The sequence below is a fragment of the Carcharhinus amblyrhynchos genome, unplaced genomic scaffold, assembly GCF_965287045.1.
Source record: "Carcharhinus amblyrhynchos unplaced genomic scaffold, sCarAmb.v2.hapA chromosome_128, whole genome shotgun sequence".
Lineage (NCBI taxonomy): Eukaryota > Metazoa > Chordata > Chondrichthyes > Carcharhiniformes > Carcharhinidae > Carcharhinus > Carcharhinus amblyrhynchos.
The window spans coordinates 97,355-119,410 of NW_027649868.1; the positions used below are offsets into that span (position 1 = coordinate 97,355).

General features: G+C 48.5%; 1 protein-coding gene across 4 annotated transcripts in view; it reads right to left on the reverse strand.

Annotated features, from left to right (window-relative positions):
• Positions 1 to 5,608: 5,608 nt before the first annotated feature.
• LOC145338650 (misshapen-like kinase 1) overlaps positions 5,609 to 22,056 on the reverse strand; it is a 316,064-nt gene continuing 299,616 nt past the window's right edge. For 3 of the 4 annotated variants that reach the window (XM_080183040.1, XM_080183039.1, XM_080183041.1), the window contains 5 exons: positions 19,702 to 19,802; positions 16,704 to 16,853; positions 14,163 to 14,322; positions 7,798 to 7,937; positions 5,610 to 6,076 (listed from right to left, as the gene is read on the reverse strand). In XM_080183040.1, the coding sequence (XP_080039166.1) occupies positions 5,993 to 6,076; positions 7,798 to 7,937; positions 14,163 to 14,322; positions 16,704 to 16,853; positions 19,702 to 19,802 (635 nt within the window). In that variant the 3' untranslated portion in view covers positions 5,610 to 5,992. Of the gene's footprint in view, positions 6,077 to 7,797; positions 7,938 to 14,162; positions 14,323 to 16,703; positions 16,854 to 19,701; positions 19,803 to 22,056 lie in introns of all 4 variants that reach the window. The other variant, XM_080183038.1, reaches the window with a different exon arrangement.

The window sequence follows — 22,056 nt, forward strand, 5'->3', positions numbered from 1 at the left end:
GGCCGAATGGCCTCCTTCTGCACTGCTGGAATTGTCTGCCTCACTGATGTGGAGTCCAGCTTTTTTTGGATGCCAGGTTCAAATTGCCACTGGGGCTGCCCTGGCGTCCTCTCCATTGCCTCTGCAGGTTGCAGAGGCTGCGGTGTTAGGAAGCATGGTGGGGACACAAACTTTCCTTGGAGGTGGTTGGGGGAGGGCGACACTCCAATGGGAGGAGACCCCAAACGGGGATTGGTTTAGTTTTAAGAGGAATCAACCCAAGTGAAAGATGGGGGGATAGGGAGGTGAAAACAGAACGGGAGGGTGGAGTTAAATCTGGGAGAGTGGCACCTGATCAAATACATCAATGGACAAGTGGCGTCAATAATACCTGACGTACAATGAAAACGTGAGCGACGCGCCATTAATCTGGGACGGGGTCATGGGAGAAAAGGCCCAATTCATCAACCGGGCACTGTGTGGGTGGGCGAGACACATTTGCCCTCTGGATACTCAAGTGAAAACGACCCTCCACATTGTGAGGATTTGTCCCTAAGTAGCATTGCCGTGTGAGCAACACTCCACCCATCCCCCAGCAAAAGCAAGGCCCAGGGCAGGAAACACAACACCCCACCCCCTTCCCTCCCCCCCCCACCCCGTTCCCCCAGTACCAGTCCCTTCCCCGGGGTACAACATACTGTACAGACACCGAGCAATGCTTGCTTCAGTTCGAGATTAATTTGTTTAACTTACTGCAAAAAGACACCAAGAAAATCGGAGAAACAAGAAGCCGTATCGCCACTGGTATTGGGAGCTCAAAAATAGAAAAGAGCGGTTCTGCAGCATGCAAATCACCCCCTCCACGATGCGTCATTAGCCCCCTGCTAACGCTGCGCTGGCTCGTAAAAAAAAAAATCAAAGCATTCAAACTCCGTTTGGAAAGAAAAACAAGATTGTCAGTCCTTCTATTTTGCAAACATTGATTGGAACTAATTGACAAAAGAGAGAAAAATAACAAGACTTCACAAGGTTAGATTGCACGTCAAGGGCGGCCGTAAGTGTTGTTCCACTTTCTGTACTCGCCGTACATGAGTGCCAAGTCGCAGAATCAAACGCTCACTGGTTACGCAGTCAGGTGGAGGCTTGAGATTCTCAAGTTTCAGCCCTTTACAGATTACTTCCTTATTTCCGCTATCAGTCAAAAGCTAACGTCTGCCCATCTCTTCTCTCCCAGTGCTGCCCTTGCCATTGTGAATGAAGGAGGTGTACTCTGGGAGAGTAACCCCCCACCCCAGGAAAATCTGTCTATTCATCTCGACCCAGTCTCTACACTGGATCCCATCTTGATCTAGTGCCTACATTGGATCCCGTCTTCATCCAGTCTCCTCAATGGGTCCCATCTTGACCCAGTCTCCACACTGGATCCCATCTTGACCCAGTCTCCACAGTGCATCCCATCCCGACCCAGTCTCCTCAATGGGTCCCATCTTGACCCAGTCTCCACACTGGATCCCATCTTGACCCAGTCTCCACAGTGCATCCCATCCCGACCCAGTCTCCTCAATGGGTCCCATCTTGACCCAGTCTCCACACTGGATCCCATCTTGACCCAGTCTCCACAGTGCATCCCATCCCGACCCAGTCTCCACAGTGGATCCCATTTGGATCCAGTGTCCACACTGGATCTCTCCGGTGATCCATCAGGAACAGAAACCATCTAAGGATTTTGGACTTCTCAATATTGACTTGCATTTGGCCCCTGGCTGCTATAATGGAGGTGAAACCTCTCGACTACTGGGCTGGAGGCAGAATTGTCACCATCAGGGCTGGAGGGCTGGGGAGGGTGGTGGTGCGTGATGGTCACTGCTTCACACCCAGGCCCATACAGGAATGTTTATGGCTCCAAGACTGGATGGAGCCTTGGGGTAGGCGAGGAAACCCAATGACTAACTGATAAGAAACGTAATGACAGTCACACAGATAAACTTGCAAGGCTTGCAAATTGACAAGCAATTTCCAACTGCTTAAAGCGCCCCATATATATGGCACAATGGTCAAAGAAGCAGATTCAAAGGATGCCAAACAAACAGCCACTCTGGAAAGATTTGGGAGGAGAGGCACAAACAGGGCAGGATAGGGGAGGAAAGCTACCTTCTCACTTGTCCCAAGAACAAAGAACTCGATCATTTTCTCGCCTTCATCTGGCTGCCATGGAAAGCTAACCTTCAGCGGGAAATGCTCGATCGTGGCAGGTTTAATTCTTTGGAAAGCCATCGCGCAGTTGGCTCCACCTTTGAGCTTCTCAACTCTGACCGAGAGAGAAAAGGCGCCCAACGCCACTCCTCGCCTTTACCTTCCTGCCTAGCTTGGGGAAACCCGGGTCAATTTGGCGGGACTTTTCCACTGTCTGCCCCTCGCCGGTCCAATTCCGTGGCGGGTGGGATGTGGCGTTATTTGGGGGTGGGAACACGGAGGTCAGCACAGCACCAGGGACCCAGGTTCGATTCCCGGCTTGGGTCACTGTCTGTGTGGAATTTGCACGTTCTCCTCCCTGTGTCTGCGTGGGTTTCCTCCGGGTGCTCCGGTTTCCTCCCAGTCTGAAAGACGTGCTGGTTTGGGTCCGCTGGCCATGCTAAATTCTCCCTCAGTGTTACCCAAACAGGCGCCAGAGTGTGGGGACTAGGGGGATTTTCACAGTAACTTCATTGCAGTGTTAATGTAAGCTGACTTGCGACACTAATAAATAAACTTTATACTCACCATTAGCTATGTCATGTGAGAAGGGCGCGTTACAGCAATGATTAACTGAGTAAAAGACTTGTTCCCATCACCTACTCCTTGATAAATAATTTCTAAGGGAAATGTGATCACCTTCAGCCAGACCCTTTAGAGTTCAGGGAAATATGAGTTCCGGCGATCATTCACCCTCATCAAATGCCCTACTTTTGAAACGCGCGTGGAACCTAGACACAATATCTAAACATCCACCCTCATCTTCATCGTCCTGTCCTCCTCCTATAAAAAAAACTTGTGTTCACACAACACTTTGATCCCAAAATATAAGATTACCACTGAAGCCTACTTAAGTCGGAGGGGAGGGAGGAAAGTTTATCTTTGAAATGGAAGATGTCCTCTATTGAATCAGGACTGTGGTGGTGAAGAGGCCCTGGCGTTAAATAAGGATCAGCCCACCCCCACCCCACCCTCCCCAGCAACTTTTCCAAACGGATGCACTGTAAATGGAAGCAGCATCATCATTAGGTGTGGCGTTTCGCATTCTGACTGAATGGAAAGGGCAGCGTCCAAGCACGCTGACTCACTGCCAGAGACCTGGGTTCAATTCTAGCCTCGGGTCACTGTCTGTGTGGAGTCTGCGTGTTATCCCAGTGTCTGCAAGGATTTCCTCCGGGTGCTCCAGTTTCCTCCCACACTCCAAAGACGTGCGCGTTAGGTGGATTGGCCATGCTAAATTACCCCTTAGTGTCCTTAGTAGGTTAGAGGGATTAGCGGGGTTAATATATGGGGTTATGCGAATAGGGTCTGGGTGGGATTGGCGCTGGTGCAGTCTCGATGGGCCAAATGGCCTCCTCTGCACTGTATGGTTTCTTTCTATGATCTCCCTTGCTTCTAGTTTCGACGTACAGATCAGCCAGAATGAAGGAGCAGGTTTGAGAGACTGGATGGCGGCCCACCCCACCCCGTCCCTGCGCGACCAGAGAGCCACGCTGTTTGAACAGCGCACAGGGAACTCTGCAGACAGTACAGGGAATGTGGAGCAGACACATCATGGGATGTATCTTCTTGATTACTTCTTTTAAAACCACAGGCAGCACACGGTGCCCTATAAGAGACAGCCAGAGAGATTTGAGTAGTCTAGGGGGCTTCCACGGTAACAATTTTAAAAGCGAATTTCAGAGCAGCTGTTCCATCTGGCTGGGATCGCTTTTTATCCTGTGTGTGGCCCAGGAGGAGGGGCGGGGGAAAAGAGAGGGAGGGTATAGAGGGTGGTACCAGAGGGGGTTGGGGGGCGGGGGGTGCAGGGAAGGTATGGGCAGGTTGCAATTGGTGAAATGTAACTTTTTTTATTCATTCTTGGGAGATGGGTGTCACTGGCTGGGCCAGCATTTATAGCCCTGCCCCAGTTGCCCTTGGAGAGCAGCTGAGAGTCAACCACATTGCTATAGTTCTGGAGTCACATGTAGGCCGGACCGGGTAAGGATGGCAGATTTCCTTCCCTAAAGGACACGAATGAACCAGATGGGTTTTTGCTACAATGGCTTCATGGTCATCAGTAGATTCTTAATTCCAGATTTATTTTTAATTTTTTTTTATTGAATTCATCTGCCGTGGTGGGATTCGAACCCGGGTCCCCAAAGCATTGGTTGAGTTTCTGGATTACTAGTCTAGTGAAAATACCACTGGGCCATCGCCTTCCCAACTCGTGCACTATATGTTAATCATGGGGTGGGGGAGAATTCTGTGCTCCAGTGCTGTTGGGAAAAACAATTATTCAACATTTTAAGCCCACGGAGAGAATAATTTGGACTAAATGATGAGGGAGTGAGAGGCCACTCAAGTCATTCTGTGCCCTTCACATTTTGCCACTCACGTCTGTGCTAACAGGTATCAAAACCAACCGAGAGAGAGAGAGAGATTTATCAGATTTAACTGATAGTACATGGACAAATCTTTGCAGGCAAGACAGTGAAGGAGTAGACTTAACCAGACACTTGGAATACATGAAACAGTCTGGAATCTCTTCAGTTAGGCCTAGAATGGTGGCACAGTGGTTAGCACCGCTGCCTCATGCAGCCAGGGACCCGGGTTCAATTCCGGCCTGGGGTCAATGTCTGTGCGAAGGCTGCACATTCTCCTTGTGTCTGCGTGGGTTTCCACTGGGTTCCTCTGGTTTCCTCCCACAGTCCAAAGGTGTGCGGGTTAGGTTGATTGGCCGTGCTAAATTTCACCTTAGTGTCTGGGGTTAGCAGGGATTACGGGTACAGGGCCTGGGTGGTATCGTAAGTGCAGGCTTGATGGGCCGAATGGCCTCCTCCTGCGCTGTGGGGAATCTATGATGCTAATAAGGCCAATCAAACACATCTTGTGTGGACATTTTAAGATGACCCTTCAATAAAAATGGTGCACTGTGGTGCTTCTGCGTCTTATTTTCTCCCCCCTCGCCCCAAAACCACCCTACCTGGGGTGGACTATGATCAAGTCAAAGCAGCAATGGAGCGAACCACACCTTTCCCGCAACAACACGTGACTTGAACAACAATTGATTGCTTTCTGCGCAACTGGTCACTTGTTGGGGACTCACAAAAGGAATTTGCCAAACTATTATTTTCCCCCCAATGTTAGTTCTACTCTAAAATAAACAGCAACAACGACGACAAAGAAAAATAACAAAAACACAAAAAAAAAAGCAACCCCAAAACAGTCGAACTGCCAGTCTGGGCTCAAACCAAGTTCTCCCTAACTGTCCATTTCTGGAACCTGGTGTGAGGTGGCACAGATTGGGTGGCATGAGTAATTGGTGCTGCCTACCCCCCACACTAGAACAGCAGCTCATTTTACGATCACCATTATTCTTCATCCCGTTCCCCCTCCCCACTCCTTCCTCTCCATCCAACACCCACCCACCCCCACTCCCTTTTGCACCCTCCCACAACGCAACCCCAACCAGTGCGCACACTCAGTCCACGCGACCTGCCACCAACAACAAGCAGCAGCCTGGCCTTTGCAAGGGGAAAGTAATGCCGGCTAGGTAGGTCACCAAGCTGTCAAATTCCTTCTCTGGAAAAGGAGGGGGGGGCGGTGGGAAAAGAAACATTAAAATGGAATAAAAGAAAACAGCTTCATCGACAATGTCTTGAGGCACGAGATCCACTTTGAGTTCCACAGAAACCTTTCCGAGGCCGGTTAAGTCTGGCCTTGAAGCTCTGATCTACAAAATGCACCGTCCTACTTATTTACAGGATCCAACTCTTCAGTAGTCCGACATCTTGTCCCTTTACCAGTTCATGATTGTGTTCCTGTTTAATGTCATGAAGTAAACTTGACTGCTCCCGCCTGAACGGACAGAGGCAAAAAACACCTGTGGGAAATCAGAAGGGTGGCAGTGAGAGGGGCACTAGAAAGGTGTCGCTCAAACAAGAGGCTGCGCCTGTCACTTTGGCTGCTTTTACTCATTCTCCGTTGTTGGAGCTGGTTTAGTTCCGGTGGCTGGAAAGCTGGTTAGTGGTGCGGAGCGACGGGAACAGAGTGGGTTCAGTTCCTGTACTGGTTGAGGTTATTCATAAAATCCCTACAGTGGAGGAGGAGGCCATTCAGTCCATCGGGCCCGCACCAGCGACAATCCCACCCAGGCCCTATCCCTGTAACCCCACGTATTTACCCTGCTAATTCCCCCTGAAAATAAGGGGCAATTTAGCATGGCCAATCCACCTAAACCTTTGATCTTTGGCCATGCTAAATTGCCCCTCAGCATCCAAAGATCATAGAATCTCTACAGTGCAGAAGGAGGCCATTTGGCCCATCGAATCTGCACGGGCCACAATCCCACCCAGGCCCTATCCCCATAACCCCACACATTTACCTAGACACCCTGACACTCAGGGGAAATTTATCATGGCTAATCTACCTAACTTGCACATCTTTGGACTGTGGGAGGAAGCCAGAGCACCCAGAGGAAACCCACGCAGCCACGGAGAGAACGTGCAAACTCCGCACAGACAGTGACCCAAGCTGGGAATCGAACCCGGGTCCCTGGCACTGAGACAGGAGTGCTAAGCACTGTGCCACTGTGCTGCCCACTGTGCAGGTTAGGTGGATTGGCCATGCTAAACTGCCCCTTAGTGTCCAAAGATATGCAGATTAGGTGAATTAGCCATGGTAAAATGTGTGGGACTTACGCCGATTGGGTGTGGGATTGGGCCTAGATAGAGTGTTCTTCCAAAGGGATGGTGCAGACTTGATGGGCCAAATGGCCTCTTCGGTACTGTAGCGATTCTATGATTCTCTGTTCTTGCATGTAGGAGTAACATTGCTTGCACTGATAAGCTGGATGATGGATGCAGGGCCTGGATCAATCCAGGCGCCTTTAATGATGGGTGCAGGGCCTGGATTAATCCTGGGGCCTTTAGTGATGGGTGTGGGGCCGAGATCAGGCCTGGGGCCTTTAGCAATGGGTAATCGGTTTGGATCAGCTCCGGGGACTTTACCAATGTGTGTAGGATCTGCATTAGCTCTGGGGACTTTAGCGATGGGTGTAGGGCCTGATCAGCCCTGGGGTCTTTAGTGATGGGTGTAGGGCCCTGGATCAGGCCTGGGGCCTTCAGTGATAGGTGTCGGGCCTGATCACCCCTGGGGTCTTTAATGATGGGTGTAGGGCCAAAGGGAGTCAATATAAGAGAGGGAGATCAAATTATTGGTGGAGCAAAATGTATTTTAAGTCCACGTAGGAGGTATTCCAGCAAACCCCCAACCTCCCTGCAATATCCAGTAAGAGTGAGATAAATAAACTCCTCCACGACCATCGATGTGTTGGCCAGGAGTCAATGTGTGAGTTTGTGTCCAAGAGAATGTTGCTGTTCTCTCTCCCCTCAAACTTTTGCGAACTGAATACTTATCCTCAATCACGCCTATCTTGTCCCCTCAGCCTGTGAAGGCCCAGGTGTGTACACTGGGAGATGGACGGGTCGGGTTGAAGGAGAAAGGTTTGTAAAGACTCAGTTACATGCGCCACCTTCACCCGAGGTACTATACACTGCGAGTTCTACACACAGCCTGTGTGTGGTTCCCTACATCGCACGTTACCTTGTCGTTCCGTTCACAGAGGAACTTTAGCCGCTGCGCTCTTTTATGCATGAAAACTCCATCAAGGTGACCCGTCTCCACTGATCGGATTTCGATTGCCTTCTCGCCCCAACCCATGATTTGGTTCGAGCAGATGTACGCTGCACAAATACACAATTAAAGCTCAGTTAAAGTTTATTTATTAGTGACAAGTAGGCTAACATTAACATTAGCATTGCTGCCTCACAGCACCAGGGAACCGGGTCCAATTCTGGCCTTGGGGGATTATCCGTCTGCATGTTCTCCCTGGGTTTCCTCCGGGTGCTCCGGTTTCCTCCCACGCTCCAAAGATCTGCAGGTTAGGTGGATTGGCCATGATAAATTGTCCCTTAGTGTCCAAAGATGTGTGGATTAGATGAACCGGCCATGCTAAATTGTCCTTGGTGTCAAGGAGATTAGCAGGGTAAATACATTGGTTATGATGACAGGGCCTAGACAGGATTGTTGTAGGTGCAGGCTCAATGGGCCAAATGGCCTCCTTCTGCACTGCAGGGATTTTATGATTCTATGAACACTGAAACAAAGTTACTGTGAAAATTCCCTAGACGTCACAATAAAGGGCAATCTAGAATGGCCAATCAACCTACCCTGCACAACTCTGGACACTGAGCGAAAATTTAGCATGGCCAATCCACCTAACCTAATTTTTTAGTGGAATCACAAGTAGGCTTACATTGCCTCATGGAGTGATCTTGTCATCGTAATGTGAGCTTGTGCCAGGTTTTGCTGCAATTCATGTTGGTCACACTTCTTTTTTTCGCTGACTTTTAAGTTTATTTATTGGCGTCACAAGCAAGGCTTACATTAACACTGCAATGAAGTTACATTGAAAATCTCCTCGTCGCCACACATAAGAACATAAGAAATAGGAGCAGGAGTAGGCCATCCAGCCCTTCGAGCCTGCCCCGCCATTCAATAAGATCATGGCTGATCTGTCGCGGCTCAGTTCCACTTTCCCGTCCTCTCTCCATAACCCTTAATCTCCTCTCCTATCAAAAACCCATCAACCCGCGTCTTAAAAATATTTAGCGAGGCAGCCTCCACCACTTCAACGGGCAGAGAATTCCAGAGATTCACCACCCTTTGAGTGAAGAAGTTCCTCCTCAACTCCGTTCTAAACCGCCCCCCCTTTTATCTTGAGGCTGTGCCCCCTAGTCCTATTCTCTTTTTTGAGCGGGAAGAGTCTCTCCACCTCTATCCTATCCATCCCATTCATCATCTTATACGTCTCAATGAGATCTCCTCTCATTCTTCTAAACTCTAACGAGTACAAGCCCAGTTTATTCAGCCTCTCCTCATAGCTCAACCCCCTCAACTCCGGTATCAGCCTCGTAAACCTCTTCTGCACTCCCTCCAAGGCCAAAATATCTTTGCGCAGGTGCGGCGCCCAAAAATGCACACAGTACTCCAGTTGCGGCCTCACCAATGCCCTATACAGCCGCAGCAAGACCTCCCTACTTTTATATTCAATCCCCCTCGCTATGAAGGCCAGCATCCCATTCGCCTTCCTGACCACCTGCTGCACCTGCAAGCTGGGTTTTTGCGACTCATGCACAAGGACCCCGAGGTCCCTCTGCACCGTCGCCTGCTGCAGTTTTTCGCCCCGTAAGTAATAGTCCTTCCTACCATTCTTCCTACCAAAGTGGACCACCTCACACTTGCCAACATTAAATTCCATTTGCCAGTTCCTGGCCCATTCGCCCAGCCTATCTAGATCCTTCTGCAGACTCTCCACACCCTCCGCACAATTTGCCGTTCCCCCAATCTTGGTGTCATCAGCAAATTTTGACACTCTACACTCGGTTCCCTCCTCCAGATCATCTATATAAATGGTAAAAAGCTGAGGCCCCAGCACCGACCCCTGGGGCACTCCACTAGTCACCATCCACCAATCCGAATAGCATCCGTTGACCCCCACTCTCTGCCTCCTATTTGACAACCAATCCTCTATCCACGCTAACACCCTACCCCCAACTCCATGTCCCTCGACCTTCTGCAATAACCTCTTGTGAGGCACTTTGTCAAACGCCTTCTGAAAATCTAGAAAGACCACATCCACCGGCTCTCCTCTATCCACCGCCCTAGACACATCCTCATAGAACTCCAGTAAATTTGTCAGACACGACTTCCCTTTAATGAAACCGTGCTGCGTCTGCTCTATCAAGCAATTCCCTTCAAGATGCCTCGCAATTTCCTCCTTAATGACAGATTCTAACATTTTACCTACCACAGACGTTAAACTAACCAGCCTATAATTCCCCGCCTTTTGCCTGGCACCCTTCTTAAACAACGGCGTAACATTAGCCGTTTTCCAATCATCCGGCACTTCCCCGGAATCCAGCGACGTTTGGAAAATAACCACCAAGGCATCCACTATCACCTCCGCCATTTCTTTCAGAACCCTTGGATGCATTCCATCCGGTCCTGGGGACTTGTCCACAATCAGCCCCTCCAGTCTGTCGAGCACCGCCTTTCTAGTAACAGTAATGTCATTAAGACCCTCCAGTCCTACCACCTTTCCATCGCTAACACCCGGCAAATTATTCACGTCCTCCTCCGTGAAGACAGAAACAAAAAAGTTATTCAATACCTTAGCCATATCCCCATCCCCTACCACTAGGTCCCCTTTCTCATCCTCTAAAGGACCAACATTCACCCTAGCCAGCCTCTTCCTTTTTATATATTTATAAAAACTCTTGCTATCCTTTTTTATATTAAGCGCTAGCCCAGCTTCATAGTTTCTCCTACCCTTCCTTATCAACTTCTTTGTCAATCTTTGCTGACATTTAAACCTCTCTCAATCCTCTTCTCGCCCACTACTCTTAGCTACTCTAAATTCCTCCGCTTTTAGTTTAACACTTCCCTTCACCTCCTTCGTTATCCACGGCTTATTACCTCTCCTCCTACTATCCTTTTTGACCATCGGAATAAATTTCCGTTGAGCACCAAGAAAGATCTCCTTAAAGATCCTCCACTGCTCCTCAACAGACCCTCCCTCAAACGCGCTCTCCCAGTCCACATTCGCCAATTCTTCTCTCATCCTACCGTATTCCCCTCTATTCAAACAAAGGACGCGTGTCCGGGAACCCACTTTCTCCTCCTCCATCTGCACCAGAAACTCCACCATACAATGATCACTCTCCCCAAGAGGATCCTTCACCACAAGGTCCCTAATTCTACCCGCTTCATTACATAGCACCAGATCCAAGATAGCTCGCTCCCTCGTTGGCTCCAACACACACTGTTCGAGGAAACTATCCCGGCAGCATTCCAAGAACTCTTCCTCGAGCCCCCACGTCCAACATGGGTCGACCAATCAATATGCAGATTGAAATCCCCCATAACTACGGCCGTCCCATTCCTGCACGCTGCACTTATTTGCGTGTTAACAGCCCGCCCCATCTCCAGATCATTATTCGGGGGCCTATAGACGACACCCACCAGCGTCTTCCTCCCTTTGCTGTTCCTAATCTCCACCCACAACGATTCCACCCTCTGCTCCTTGGCTCCAATATCATCCCTTGCTACCACCGTGATGCTATCCTTAATCAGCAGAGCTACGCCCCCCCCTTTTCCCTCCTGCCTATCCTTCCTAAACACTTGATAGCCCTGTACATTCAGCTCCCAGTCCCTGTCACCCTGCAGCCACATCTCTGTAATGGCCACCAGATCGTATCCATTTGTGTCGATCTGCGCCATCAGCTCATCCACTTTATTCCGAATGCTTCGTGCATTCAGATAAAGTGCTTTCATCCCAGCCTTCACCTGGACCCTATTTGCCGCAACGCCACCAACTATACTCACGCCCCCTACTCCCTCTATTATTGGGACATCCTCGGCCTCTTCCCTTACATGTACACTCTCCTTAACTTTAGACCTCGTAAGGTCACCTACCCTCGCACCCTCCCCCCCCCCCAATTAGTTTAAAGCCCTGTCTACAGTCCTCTTTACTCGATTCGCCAGCACTCTGGTCCCAGCACGGTTCAGACCAATCCCTGAGCCACCCATTCACTTCCTTAATCCTGTCAACCCTACGCCCATCTGCACACGGTTCAGGCAGTAGCCCAGAGATAACCACCTTGTCGGTTCTACTTTTTAATTCCATTCCCAGCTTTTCACACTCCCTCCCCAGATCCTCAGTCTGCATTTTGCTTACGTCGCCGGCACCCACATGAACCACAACGACTGGATTCTCACCCTCCCACTCCAGGTTCCTCTGCAGCCCAGCTGCGACATCCCGGACCCGAGCACCAGGCAGACAACACACCCTTCTGTGCACTTTGTCATTGTGACAAAGGACAGTGTCAATACCCTTCACCCCACTATCCCCAATAACTACTACGTTCCTTTTCCCTTTCTCTTTGCCTATGTCCTGCTGCAGCACTGTACCGTGTGCAGCTTGCTCACCAACCTCACCTGCCTCGTTCTCGTCCAGCCTGGAAGCAAGAACCTCAAACCTGTTATGCAGATTAAGAGGCTGAGGCCTCCGCTCCTCACCCCCCTTCCTCCTCCTAGCAGCCCCCTCTTGTCCCTGACCCTTAGAGTTAGCCAGTCTAGGGGGGGTGGATGTCACTTGCACCCCATTGACAATGGCACCCTCTCTCCCCTTGATGAGCCTCAGTGCCTGTAGCTCAGAGGCCAGCTCATTTACCCTGAGCTGGAGCTCCTCCAGCAACCGGCACTTACTGCAGACATGGTCACTGGGATGAACCCTAGGGTCCACCAGTTCCCACATCATACAGAAACCACACATCACATGCCCCTCCATTATTCACTGTAGTAGTTTTGAAAAAATTTTTTTTGTTTTTCAAACGAACTCACCTGGCCTTTTTTCCTTCCAGCCCTTTTTGATATTAAGCCCTAGTAGCTCACTCTGCTTCCCGCTCAGACGCTGCCCGCTGTCTACACCAGGCCTCCTTTTAAACCTGGCGCTGATTTAAAGCTGATGGCCCACAACTGCCTGTTAACCACTCCCTCAGAATTCTTAAAGCAGTAAATACAATAAATAAATGCTTTAAACAGTTCTACAAAGAACAAAGTGCTTTAAACTTATTTTAAACAGGTTTTTAACAGGTAAAATCTTAGCTCTCTGCTCCTTCACTCGTCTGCTCCAGCAAACAATGGAAGGCTTCACCTTGTGGTCAGTTGATATTTAAATCTGATGGCCCACAACTGCCTGCTAACCACTCCCTCAGAATTCTTAAAGCAGTAAATACAATAAATAAATGCTTTAAACAGTTCTACAAAGAACAAAGTGCTTTAAACTTATTTTAAACAGGTTTTTAACAGGTAAAATCTTAGCTCTCTCTCTGCTCCTTCACTCGTCTGCTCCAGCAAACACTCCGGTGCCTGTTCGGGTACGTGGAGGAAGAATTTAGCATGGCCAACGCACCCTAACCAGCACGTCTTTCGGACTGTGGGAGCAAACCGGAGCACCCGGAGGAAACCCGCGCAGACACGAGGAGAACGTGCAGACACCGCACAGACTATAACCTGGGCCAGGAATCAAACCCTTACGTAGGAAGCATAGGAGGTAGCCAGCTTCAGCAAGGAATATCTGACTTTAAAATGATTGTTCACAGGGTCTCACAGGTCAGTCAGTATTCAATAGCAACAATTTATGTTATAAATATTATAATTATATATTATAAAGAACCTTCAGTATAACAAGGGCACTTCACAGGAGTCCTATGACACTGAGCCACACAGTAAGGTATTAGGACAGATGAACAAAAGCTGAGTCAAAATGATAAGATTTAAGGAATGTTTTGATGGGAGTAATGATGGGATTTAGGGAGGGAATGCCAGAGGTCAGGTAACTGAAGGTAGGTCTGTCAATGGTGGAGCAATGAAAATCGGGAATGCACAAGAGGATGAAATGAGAGGAATGGAGAGATCTTGGAGGGTTGTAGGGTGGGCACGAGAATAAAATATTAAACACTTCTACGATCCAGCAGGTTCTGCTCCACAGGAGAGTCCAGTGAGGATAGACCTGGGACTAGTCAATGACAGCCCTGTGTTTGAGAACCGGTTGACACTCACCTAATCTCGCTCAAAGGTCTCGCTCGAAGATTTAGGTTGATTGGCCATGGTAAATTGACCCTCGTGGCGGAGAAGGGGGGGAATTAGCAGGGTAAATATGTGGGGCCTGGGCGGGATTGTGCTCAGTGCAGACTCGATGGACCAAATGGCCTCCTTCTGCTCTGTAGGGATTCTGCGATATGACAATGACCCCCTCATTAAGGAGGCCGCCTCTTTGAGACCTGTTGGGACAGTCACAGGGAAAGTACAGAGTAAGGAGAAAGGTCACACCACGAGCAACTTACCAACGGAGGTCGGCATCTCGCCCCATTGCAACACCACGTCCTTGGTGATACGACCGTACGTGTTCACGTAGACACCCTCGTCTTCATAGCAAAGAAGCATCTCCATTCCAGCAGTGTTGGGTAAGATTACAATGGCATGAGGCACTACATGGGTCTGAATCTAGATGGAGAAACCAAATGGTTAAGAGGTACAACCTGTGCACACGGGACCAGGAGGCCTTAAACCCCTTCCACTGTTTGATAATAGCTGATATCCATCTCAATTTCATCTACCCATTCTGATCCATGTCCCACACCCAACAGAAATCCATCCATCCATCTATTTACCCATCAGTTCCAATTGGTGCCCAGTATACACAGCAAGGGGTGATTTCCAAATTTTGCTTTTATAATGTTTCAGAGACCCTGCCTGTTTTTATTGCTCACCTTTCTATGTTTCAAGGAACACAAGTTTATCTTCACAATCTACCCTCATCAACCAACACTGTATGTTTCAGTGTCATTCTGAACCTTTGCTGTACTCTCTCTCCAGGACCAAGACATCACACCTGGGATTTATTTGCCAGACCTGAACACAGAAACCCAACAGTGCAGAAGGTGGTCCTTCAGCCCATCAAATCTGCACCGACAACAATCCCACCTTGCCCTCATTCCCATCATCCCACAGATTTAATCCCCCTGTCACTGAAGGACAATTTAGCATGGCCAATCCACCTAACCCGCACATTTTTAGACATTAAGGGTCAATTTAGCATGGCCAATCAACCTACTCTGCACATCTTTGGACTGTGGGAGAAAATCAGAACACCCGGAGGAAACCCACGCAGACATGGGGAGAATGTGCAAACTCCACACAGACAGTGACCCAAGCTGGGAATCGAACCCAGGTCCCTGGACACTGTGAGGCAGCAGTACTGCCCCTCTGTAGATCATATCACAATTTGGCCTGAGACAGCTACGTTGAGATATACAGCTAATGTTTTGCCATTTGATCCACTCCTATTTGATGATTATGAGTGGAAAGCTGCTAGTTTGTCTCTTCCTCAGTGGCAGGCTGAGGTGGCATTCCGGATCTCTCTCTGTCGGCCAGCCAGATTGCCTCTTCAACCTATCGTCAAAGTCTGACACCAGCGAAAATTCCACCACTCTTAACACTTATCCCACAGGAGACCACCTCACCCCCTCCAAGCTTCCAGATGCATGATTCCATGGGGACCAGACAGCATGCAGCCTCTTTCCAAGAGGCCAGCTCTCACCAGAGCCTGGGTGCTTAGGGTCAAGTGCAACCAACAATTTGTATGGCATGAATTTGAACGTGCGTCTGTGTGTTTCCTCCCACAGTCCAAAGATGTGTGGGTTAGGTTGATTGGCCATGCTAAATTGACCCTTAGTGTCCAAAAATGTGCGGGTTAGGTGTGTCCTCACAAGACAGCGGTCACTGTCATTCACAGAATCATGAAGTGCAGAAGAGGCGTTTCGGCCCATCGAGTCTGCACTGACATACAAGAAATACCGCCCATCTAATCCCATTTACCAGCACTGGGCCTTGAATGTTCTGACTTGACAAGTGCTCATCCAATACATTTTAAAGGACTGAGGCAACCCTCCTCACATCCCACACCATTACCACCCTCTGGGTAAAAAGGTATTTCCTCATATCCCACCTAAACCCTGCCCTTCACCTTGAACCTATGTCCCCTTGTGACCGACCCTCAGGTCCCCCTCAGTCTTCTCCGCTCCAATGAAAACAACCCAAACCTACCCAATCTCTCTTCATAACTTAAATGCTCCATCCCAGGCAGCATCCTGGTGAATCTTCCCTGCACCTCCTCCAGTGCAATCACACCCTTCCTATAATGTGGCGATCAGGGCTGCACACAGTACTCCAGCTGTGGCCTCACCAATGTTCTATATAACTCCAACATGACCTCGCTGCTTTTGTAATCTAAGCCTCGGTTGATAACGGCAAGTGTCCCATGTGCCTTTTTCACCACCCTACTAACATGCCCTTCCCGCCTTCAGAGATCTGTGGACAAACACCCCATGGTCCCTTTGTTCCACAGAATATCTTTCTGTCATGCCATTCATTGAATACTTCCTTGTCAACCGATTCCTTCCAAAGTGTTATCACCTCACACTTTTCAGGGTTAAATTCCATCTGCCACTAATCTGCCCTTTGGACCATGCTGTCAGTTAGCTCAGTTAGCTGGACCGCTGGTTTATGATGCACAGCGATGCCAATTGTGCGGGTTCAATTCCCATACCAGCTCAGGTTATTCACAACCCAAGCCTGTACAACCTCTCTTCGCAGCTTAAAATGTTGCATCCTGGCGAATCTCCTCTGCACCACCTCCAGCGCAGGCGGACCTCTTTTACCCACACTGCGTCCATGATAAGACGCGGCAACGGTGGCAAAAAGCCGTGCTTCCAAACAAAGGAGGGACCCGAGGAACCAGTCTCGGATGAGGCATCACTGTGATCTACGGAAAGCCCCCGTTCAGCACTGGGGTTTGCAAATGAATCAGGCTCCTTAAAACTCACGTGCACTGGGATGTAAATATCATAGGTGTTTCCAGAATCCACATCGACAGCATGAAAGCCAGTATTTGATCCGTATATAACCTTTAACCTCTGACCTTCTTCCACAGTCAAGTCGACCAAGGTCGGTCGGTGAGGCAGATCCGAAAACGACTGTGAAGGGAATGGGAACAATTTAAATTCTCGCTCCCGCTTTCCTGTTCAGCAGTTAATGCTTTTGTTTTAGACAAGGACATTTATTAATGGAGTCATAATCATAGAGGTTGACAGCATGGGAACAAGCTCTTCGGCCCAACTTATCCATGGCTCCTTTTTTTTAAACCACCAAGCTAGTCCCAATTGCCCGCGTTTGGCCCACATCCCTCCATATCCATCGTACCCATGTAACTAAATGCTTTTTAAAAGACAAAATTGTACCCGCCTCTATGACTACCTCTGGCAGCTTGTTCCAGACACTCACCACCCTCTCAGTGAAGAAACTGTCCCCGTGGACCAGATCATTTGTTTTTGATGTAAAATGGTTTATCGCTATGAAATAGCGTGGCGGGATCTTTTGGAACCCCCACCCCACCTATTTTTCAAATAGTAATTTTAATATCACGATCACAGCTCCTTGAAAGTGGAGTCACAGGTGGACAGAGTGGTGAAGAAGGCATTCGTCATGCTTGGTTTCATTGGTCAGAACACTGAGTACCGGAGTTGGAACGATGAAATTGTATAAGACACTGGTAAGGTCACACTTGGAATACTGTCTCTCCCCTCTCACCTTAAACCTATGCCCTCTAGTTTTAGACTCTCCTACCTTTGGGAAAAGATATTGGCTATCTAGCTCATCTACGCCCCTCATTATTTTATAGACCTCTATAGGATCACCCCTCAGCCTCTTACACTGCAGGGAGAAAAGTTCCAGTCTATCCAGCCTCTCCCTATAACTCAAACCATCAAGTCCCAAAAGCATCCTAGTAAATCTTTTCTAGTTTAATAATATCCTGTCTATAATAGGGTGACCAGAACTGTACACAGTATTCCAAGTGTGGCCTTACCAATGTCTTGTACAACTTCAACAAGATGTTCTAACTTCTGCATTCAATGTTCTGACCAATGAAACCAAGCATGCCTTCTTCACCACTCTGTCCACCTGTGACTCCACTTTCAAGGAGCTATGATCGTGATATTAAAATTACTATTTGAAAAATAGGTGGGGGAGGTGATGGGGGGGGTGTCCAAAAGATCCCGCCACGCTATTTCATAGCAATAAACCATTTTACATCAAAAACAAATGATCTGGTCATTTCGCTGTTATTGAGACTTTGCAATTGCTTGGAGAGAGTGCAAAGAAAGGTTCACCAGGATGCTGCCTGGTCTCGAGGGCATTGGCTATGAGAGGAGGTTGAATAAACTAGGGTTGTTTTCACTGGAAAGATGGAGGCTGAGGGGAGACCTGATTGAGGTCTACAAAACGATGAGAGGCGCAGACATGGTGGAGAGTCAAGACGCTTTTTCCCCAGGGTGAAAATAGCAATTACAAGGGGGCACAGGTTCAAGGTGAGAGGGGGAATGTTTAAGGGAGAAAGCTTTTCATGCAGAGTGGTGGGTACCTAGAACACGCTGCCAGAGGTGGTGGTGGAAGCAGGCACATTAGCAACATTTAAGAGGCATCTGGTTGGGTAGATGAATAGGGAGGGGAGAGATATGGACCAATTAAGGGCAGAAGGTTTTTTTTTTAGTTTAGTTAGGGCATCATGATCGGCACAGGCTTCGAGGGCTGAAGGGCCTGTTCCTGTGCTGTACTGTCCTTTGTCACCTTTCATACACAATTAGGGTGACTAGACTTTGCAAGTCTTTAGCTATAAAACATTTAAACGTGATCTATAAATGAAATCTTTCCTTCTCTCTCCACTCTCCCACTCACCAGGTAAACTGGAGTGAGTCACATAGTGGGCCTTTTGCCAGGTCTTGAATTGATTCTTTTACCATGATCTGAATGGGTTAGTGGAATTATAGAACATTGGAGAACAGGGGGCTGCCATTTGGCCCATCGAGTCTGCTGGCTCTTTCGAAGAGCAATCCACTTAGCCTCCCACGTTGTTCCCTCATAGCCCTGTACTTTCCTTCCTTCTCCTTGTATTTATCCAATCCCCTTTGAAAAATTACCATTGAATTTTTTATCCAGTGGGGTAAAGCGTTCCATTATTCCCATGCTCATGTAATTCTCAATCGTTTCTTTGCAAATCTTTTGTATTTCGTTCCCGACATTTGACAGTTTCTTAAAGACTCTACACAACCCCTCAATTATTTCTTCTCTCCAGCCAAAATGGTTCTTGTCTTTGGCCCTGTGTCTCATTCTCTATTTCTCAGGCTATAATTGAGAGTAAGTTTGAGCCCCATATATAATAGAAGGGCGTACTATTCCTGAAGGGGGTCCAGAGGAGGTTCACGAGAATAGTCCCGGGAATGCAAAGCTTCACGTATGAGGAGCGTCTGAGGACTCTGGGTCTGTACTCGATGGAGTTTAGAAGGATGGGGTGGGCGAATCTCATGAAATGTATAGAATACTGAAAGGCCTGGAGAGAATGGACTTTCCATTAGTAGGAAAGATGAGGATCTGAGGGCACAGCCTCAGAGTAAGCAAGATGAGGACGAATTTCTTCAGCCAGAGGGTGGCGAATCTATGGGATTCATTAGCACAGAAGGCTGCGGAGGCTGGGTCATTGAGTGCATTTAAGACAGAGATAGTTAGGTTATTGATTGGTAAGGGGATCAAAGTTATGGGGAAAAGTTAGGAGAATGAGGTTGAGAAACTTTTCAGCTATGATTGAGTGGCTGAGCAGACCCGATGGGTCAAATTGCCTAATTCAGCTCCTATATCCTATGGTCGAATGTATCCCTTCATGCAAACACTCGCCCCCCCCACCTCTCTGCAACATAAACAAGCTGTGTCTTGATTCGCTTTGACTACTACGGTGAAGATTATGGAGTCGTCGTCAAAACAGAACTCGACCTTAAATGCCATGAACTTGTGGTAAGGCTTCGGGGCCCAGGCGTAGACCTCAACCGAATTCTTCAGAGCAATCACCAGGAACTTGATCCTCTCGTATTTCACTGTGGATTAAACAGCATAATGCAAAGGTTACACTAACTGTCTTCCATCAAGTTCCCATGAGGTGAGACCTGAACTCTTGTGGCCAGGAACATCCTGGATTCTCAATTAGCCAGGATCCATCGATCTCCAGGAGTGGGGAGGAGACGGGATGAATCCAGACCATTCAGTAAAGGTCAGCAGAGCATATTTCACATTTTGGAGAGGAATGCTTTTTATTGCGCATGGCTGAAGAGGTTAATAGATCAATGCTCAAAATAATGGAGGGGGGATCGTAGAATCCCTACAGTGCAGAAGGAGGCCATTCATCCCATCGAGTCTGCATGACCCTCAGACAGAGCATCCCACCCAGGCCCCATTTTAAAAGCCCATGTATTTATTCTGCTAATCCCCTAACCCATACAAAGGGGCAATTTAGCAAGGCAAATCCACCTAACCTGCAAATCTTTGGACACCAAGGAGAAATTTGGCATGGCTAATCCACCTAACCTGCACATCTTTGGACTCTAAGGAAGAAAGAGAGATAGAATGAGGCAGAGATAGAGAGAGAGAGATAGAGATAGAGAGCGAGAGATAGAGAGAGAGAGAGAGAGAGAGATAGAGAGGGAGATAGAGAGACTGTGCCTACTGCTGTTTCTTCTCCTGACCAGTAGGAGACGCTGTTACTCTTCCTCTGGTCTCTCCCAGAGTCACTTCTTGCCTTATAATGTCCCACGTTTGCGTGGATTTCCTCCCACACTCTGAAAGATGTGCAGGTTCAGTGGATTGGCCATGCTAAATTGCCCCTTAGTGTCCAAAGATGTGTAGGTTAGGTGGATTGGCCGTGCTAAATTGCCCCTAGTGTTCCAAGATTAGGGTTATTAGTGGGGTAAATATGTGGGGCTATGGGGATGCTCTGTTGGAGATTTGGTGGAGACATGATAGGCCAAATGGCCTCATTTTGCACTGTAGGGACTCTATGATTACACAAGGACACCTGCAAGCGAGATAAAGATACTGGTTATTGATCATGACAAGTGGAAGATAGATGCTGACTTTGGATTTGCCATGCTGACGTCTGCGGTCTCTGGAGGCCAGCTGTTTGGAGGGACATGGCAGAAAGGGACGATCAGCTGGCCAAGATGAGGGCCCAGAGGAAAGACAGGCCAGCGAACCGTGCACCTCCTCAGCCCACTGTCGCCCCTCTGCAGTTAACCTGGTAGAGACTGCCATGCTGGAGCATGGCTTCTGAGTCACAACAAGGCCATGGCTCGCACACAGGCCTGACCAGTGCATGGTCTTGTGAGATGAAATGCATGCCACATTAGAACTAACAACATCCCTTGCGGTACCTGATTCATTGTATATTTGAGAGCTAATGCTTTGGCCTTCATGCCCTTATCTAGTAGATGATTCACACAATCACAGAATCCCTATGGTGCAGAAGGAAGCATTTTGGCCTGTCTCGTCTCCATCCAGGCCCAGCGACACAGCGGTTAGCACTGCTGCCTCACAGCGCCAGGGAGCTGGGTTCGATTTCCAGCTTGGGTCACTGTCTGTGTGGATTTCCTCCAGGTGCTCCGGTTTCCTCCCACAGTCCAAAGATGTGCGGGTTAGATGGATTGGCCATGCTAGGTTCTCGCTTGGTGTTACCCGACTGGTGCTGCAGTGTGGCGACTTTGGCATTTTCACAGTAACTTCACTGCAGTGTGACTGTGAGCCTACTTGTGACCAATAAATAAACTTTAATAGTGGCTCTGTCTGTTGAAACTCTGACTGATGTGGAGATGCTGGCGTTGGACTGGGGTAAACACAGTAAGAAGTCTCACAACACTAGGTTAAAGTCCAACAGGTTTATTTGGTAGTAAATGCCACTAGCTTTTGGAGTGCTGTTTCTTCGTCAGGTGAGTGGAGAGTTCTGATCACAAACAGGGCATATAAAGGCACACGCAGTTTGAATAGCAGATTAGCTGTGAAGACTCGCATTCTAATCAGTATTCTGTAAACTGTGTGTGCCCTGTTTGTGATCAGAACTCTCCACTCACCTGACGAAGGAGCAGCGTTCCGAAAGCTAGTGGTGTTTACTACCAAATAAACCTGTTGGACTTTAACCTGGTGTTGTGACACTTCTTACTGAGAAACTTGGGCGTGTATGAAATGTTAGGGAGGGGTAGCACCTCTGGTGGGTGAACATGTCGTGTCCTTTCAGAGCAATTTGTCCACCCTTTGTCCCCACCTGGCATTCAGCTCTCACCACCTGTGGTTCCCTGTAGCTGT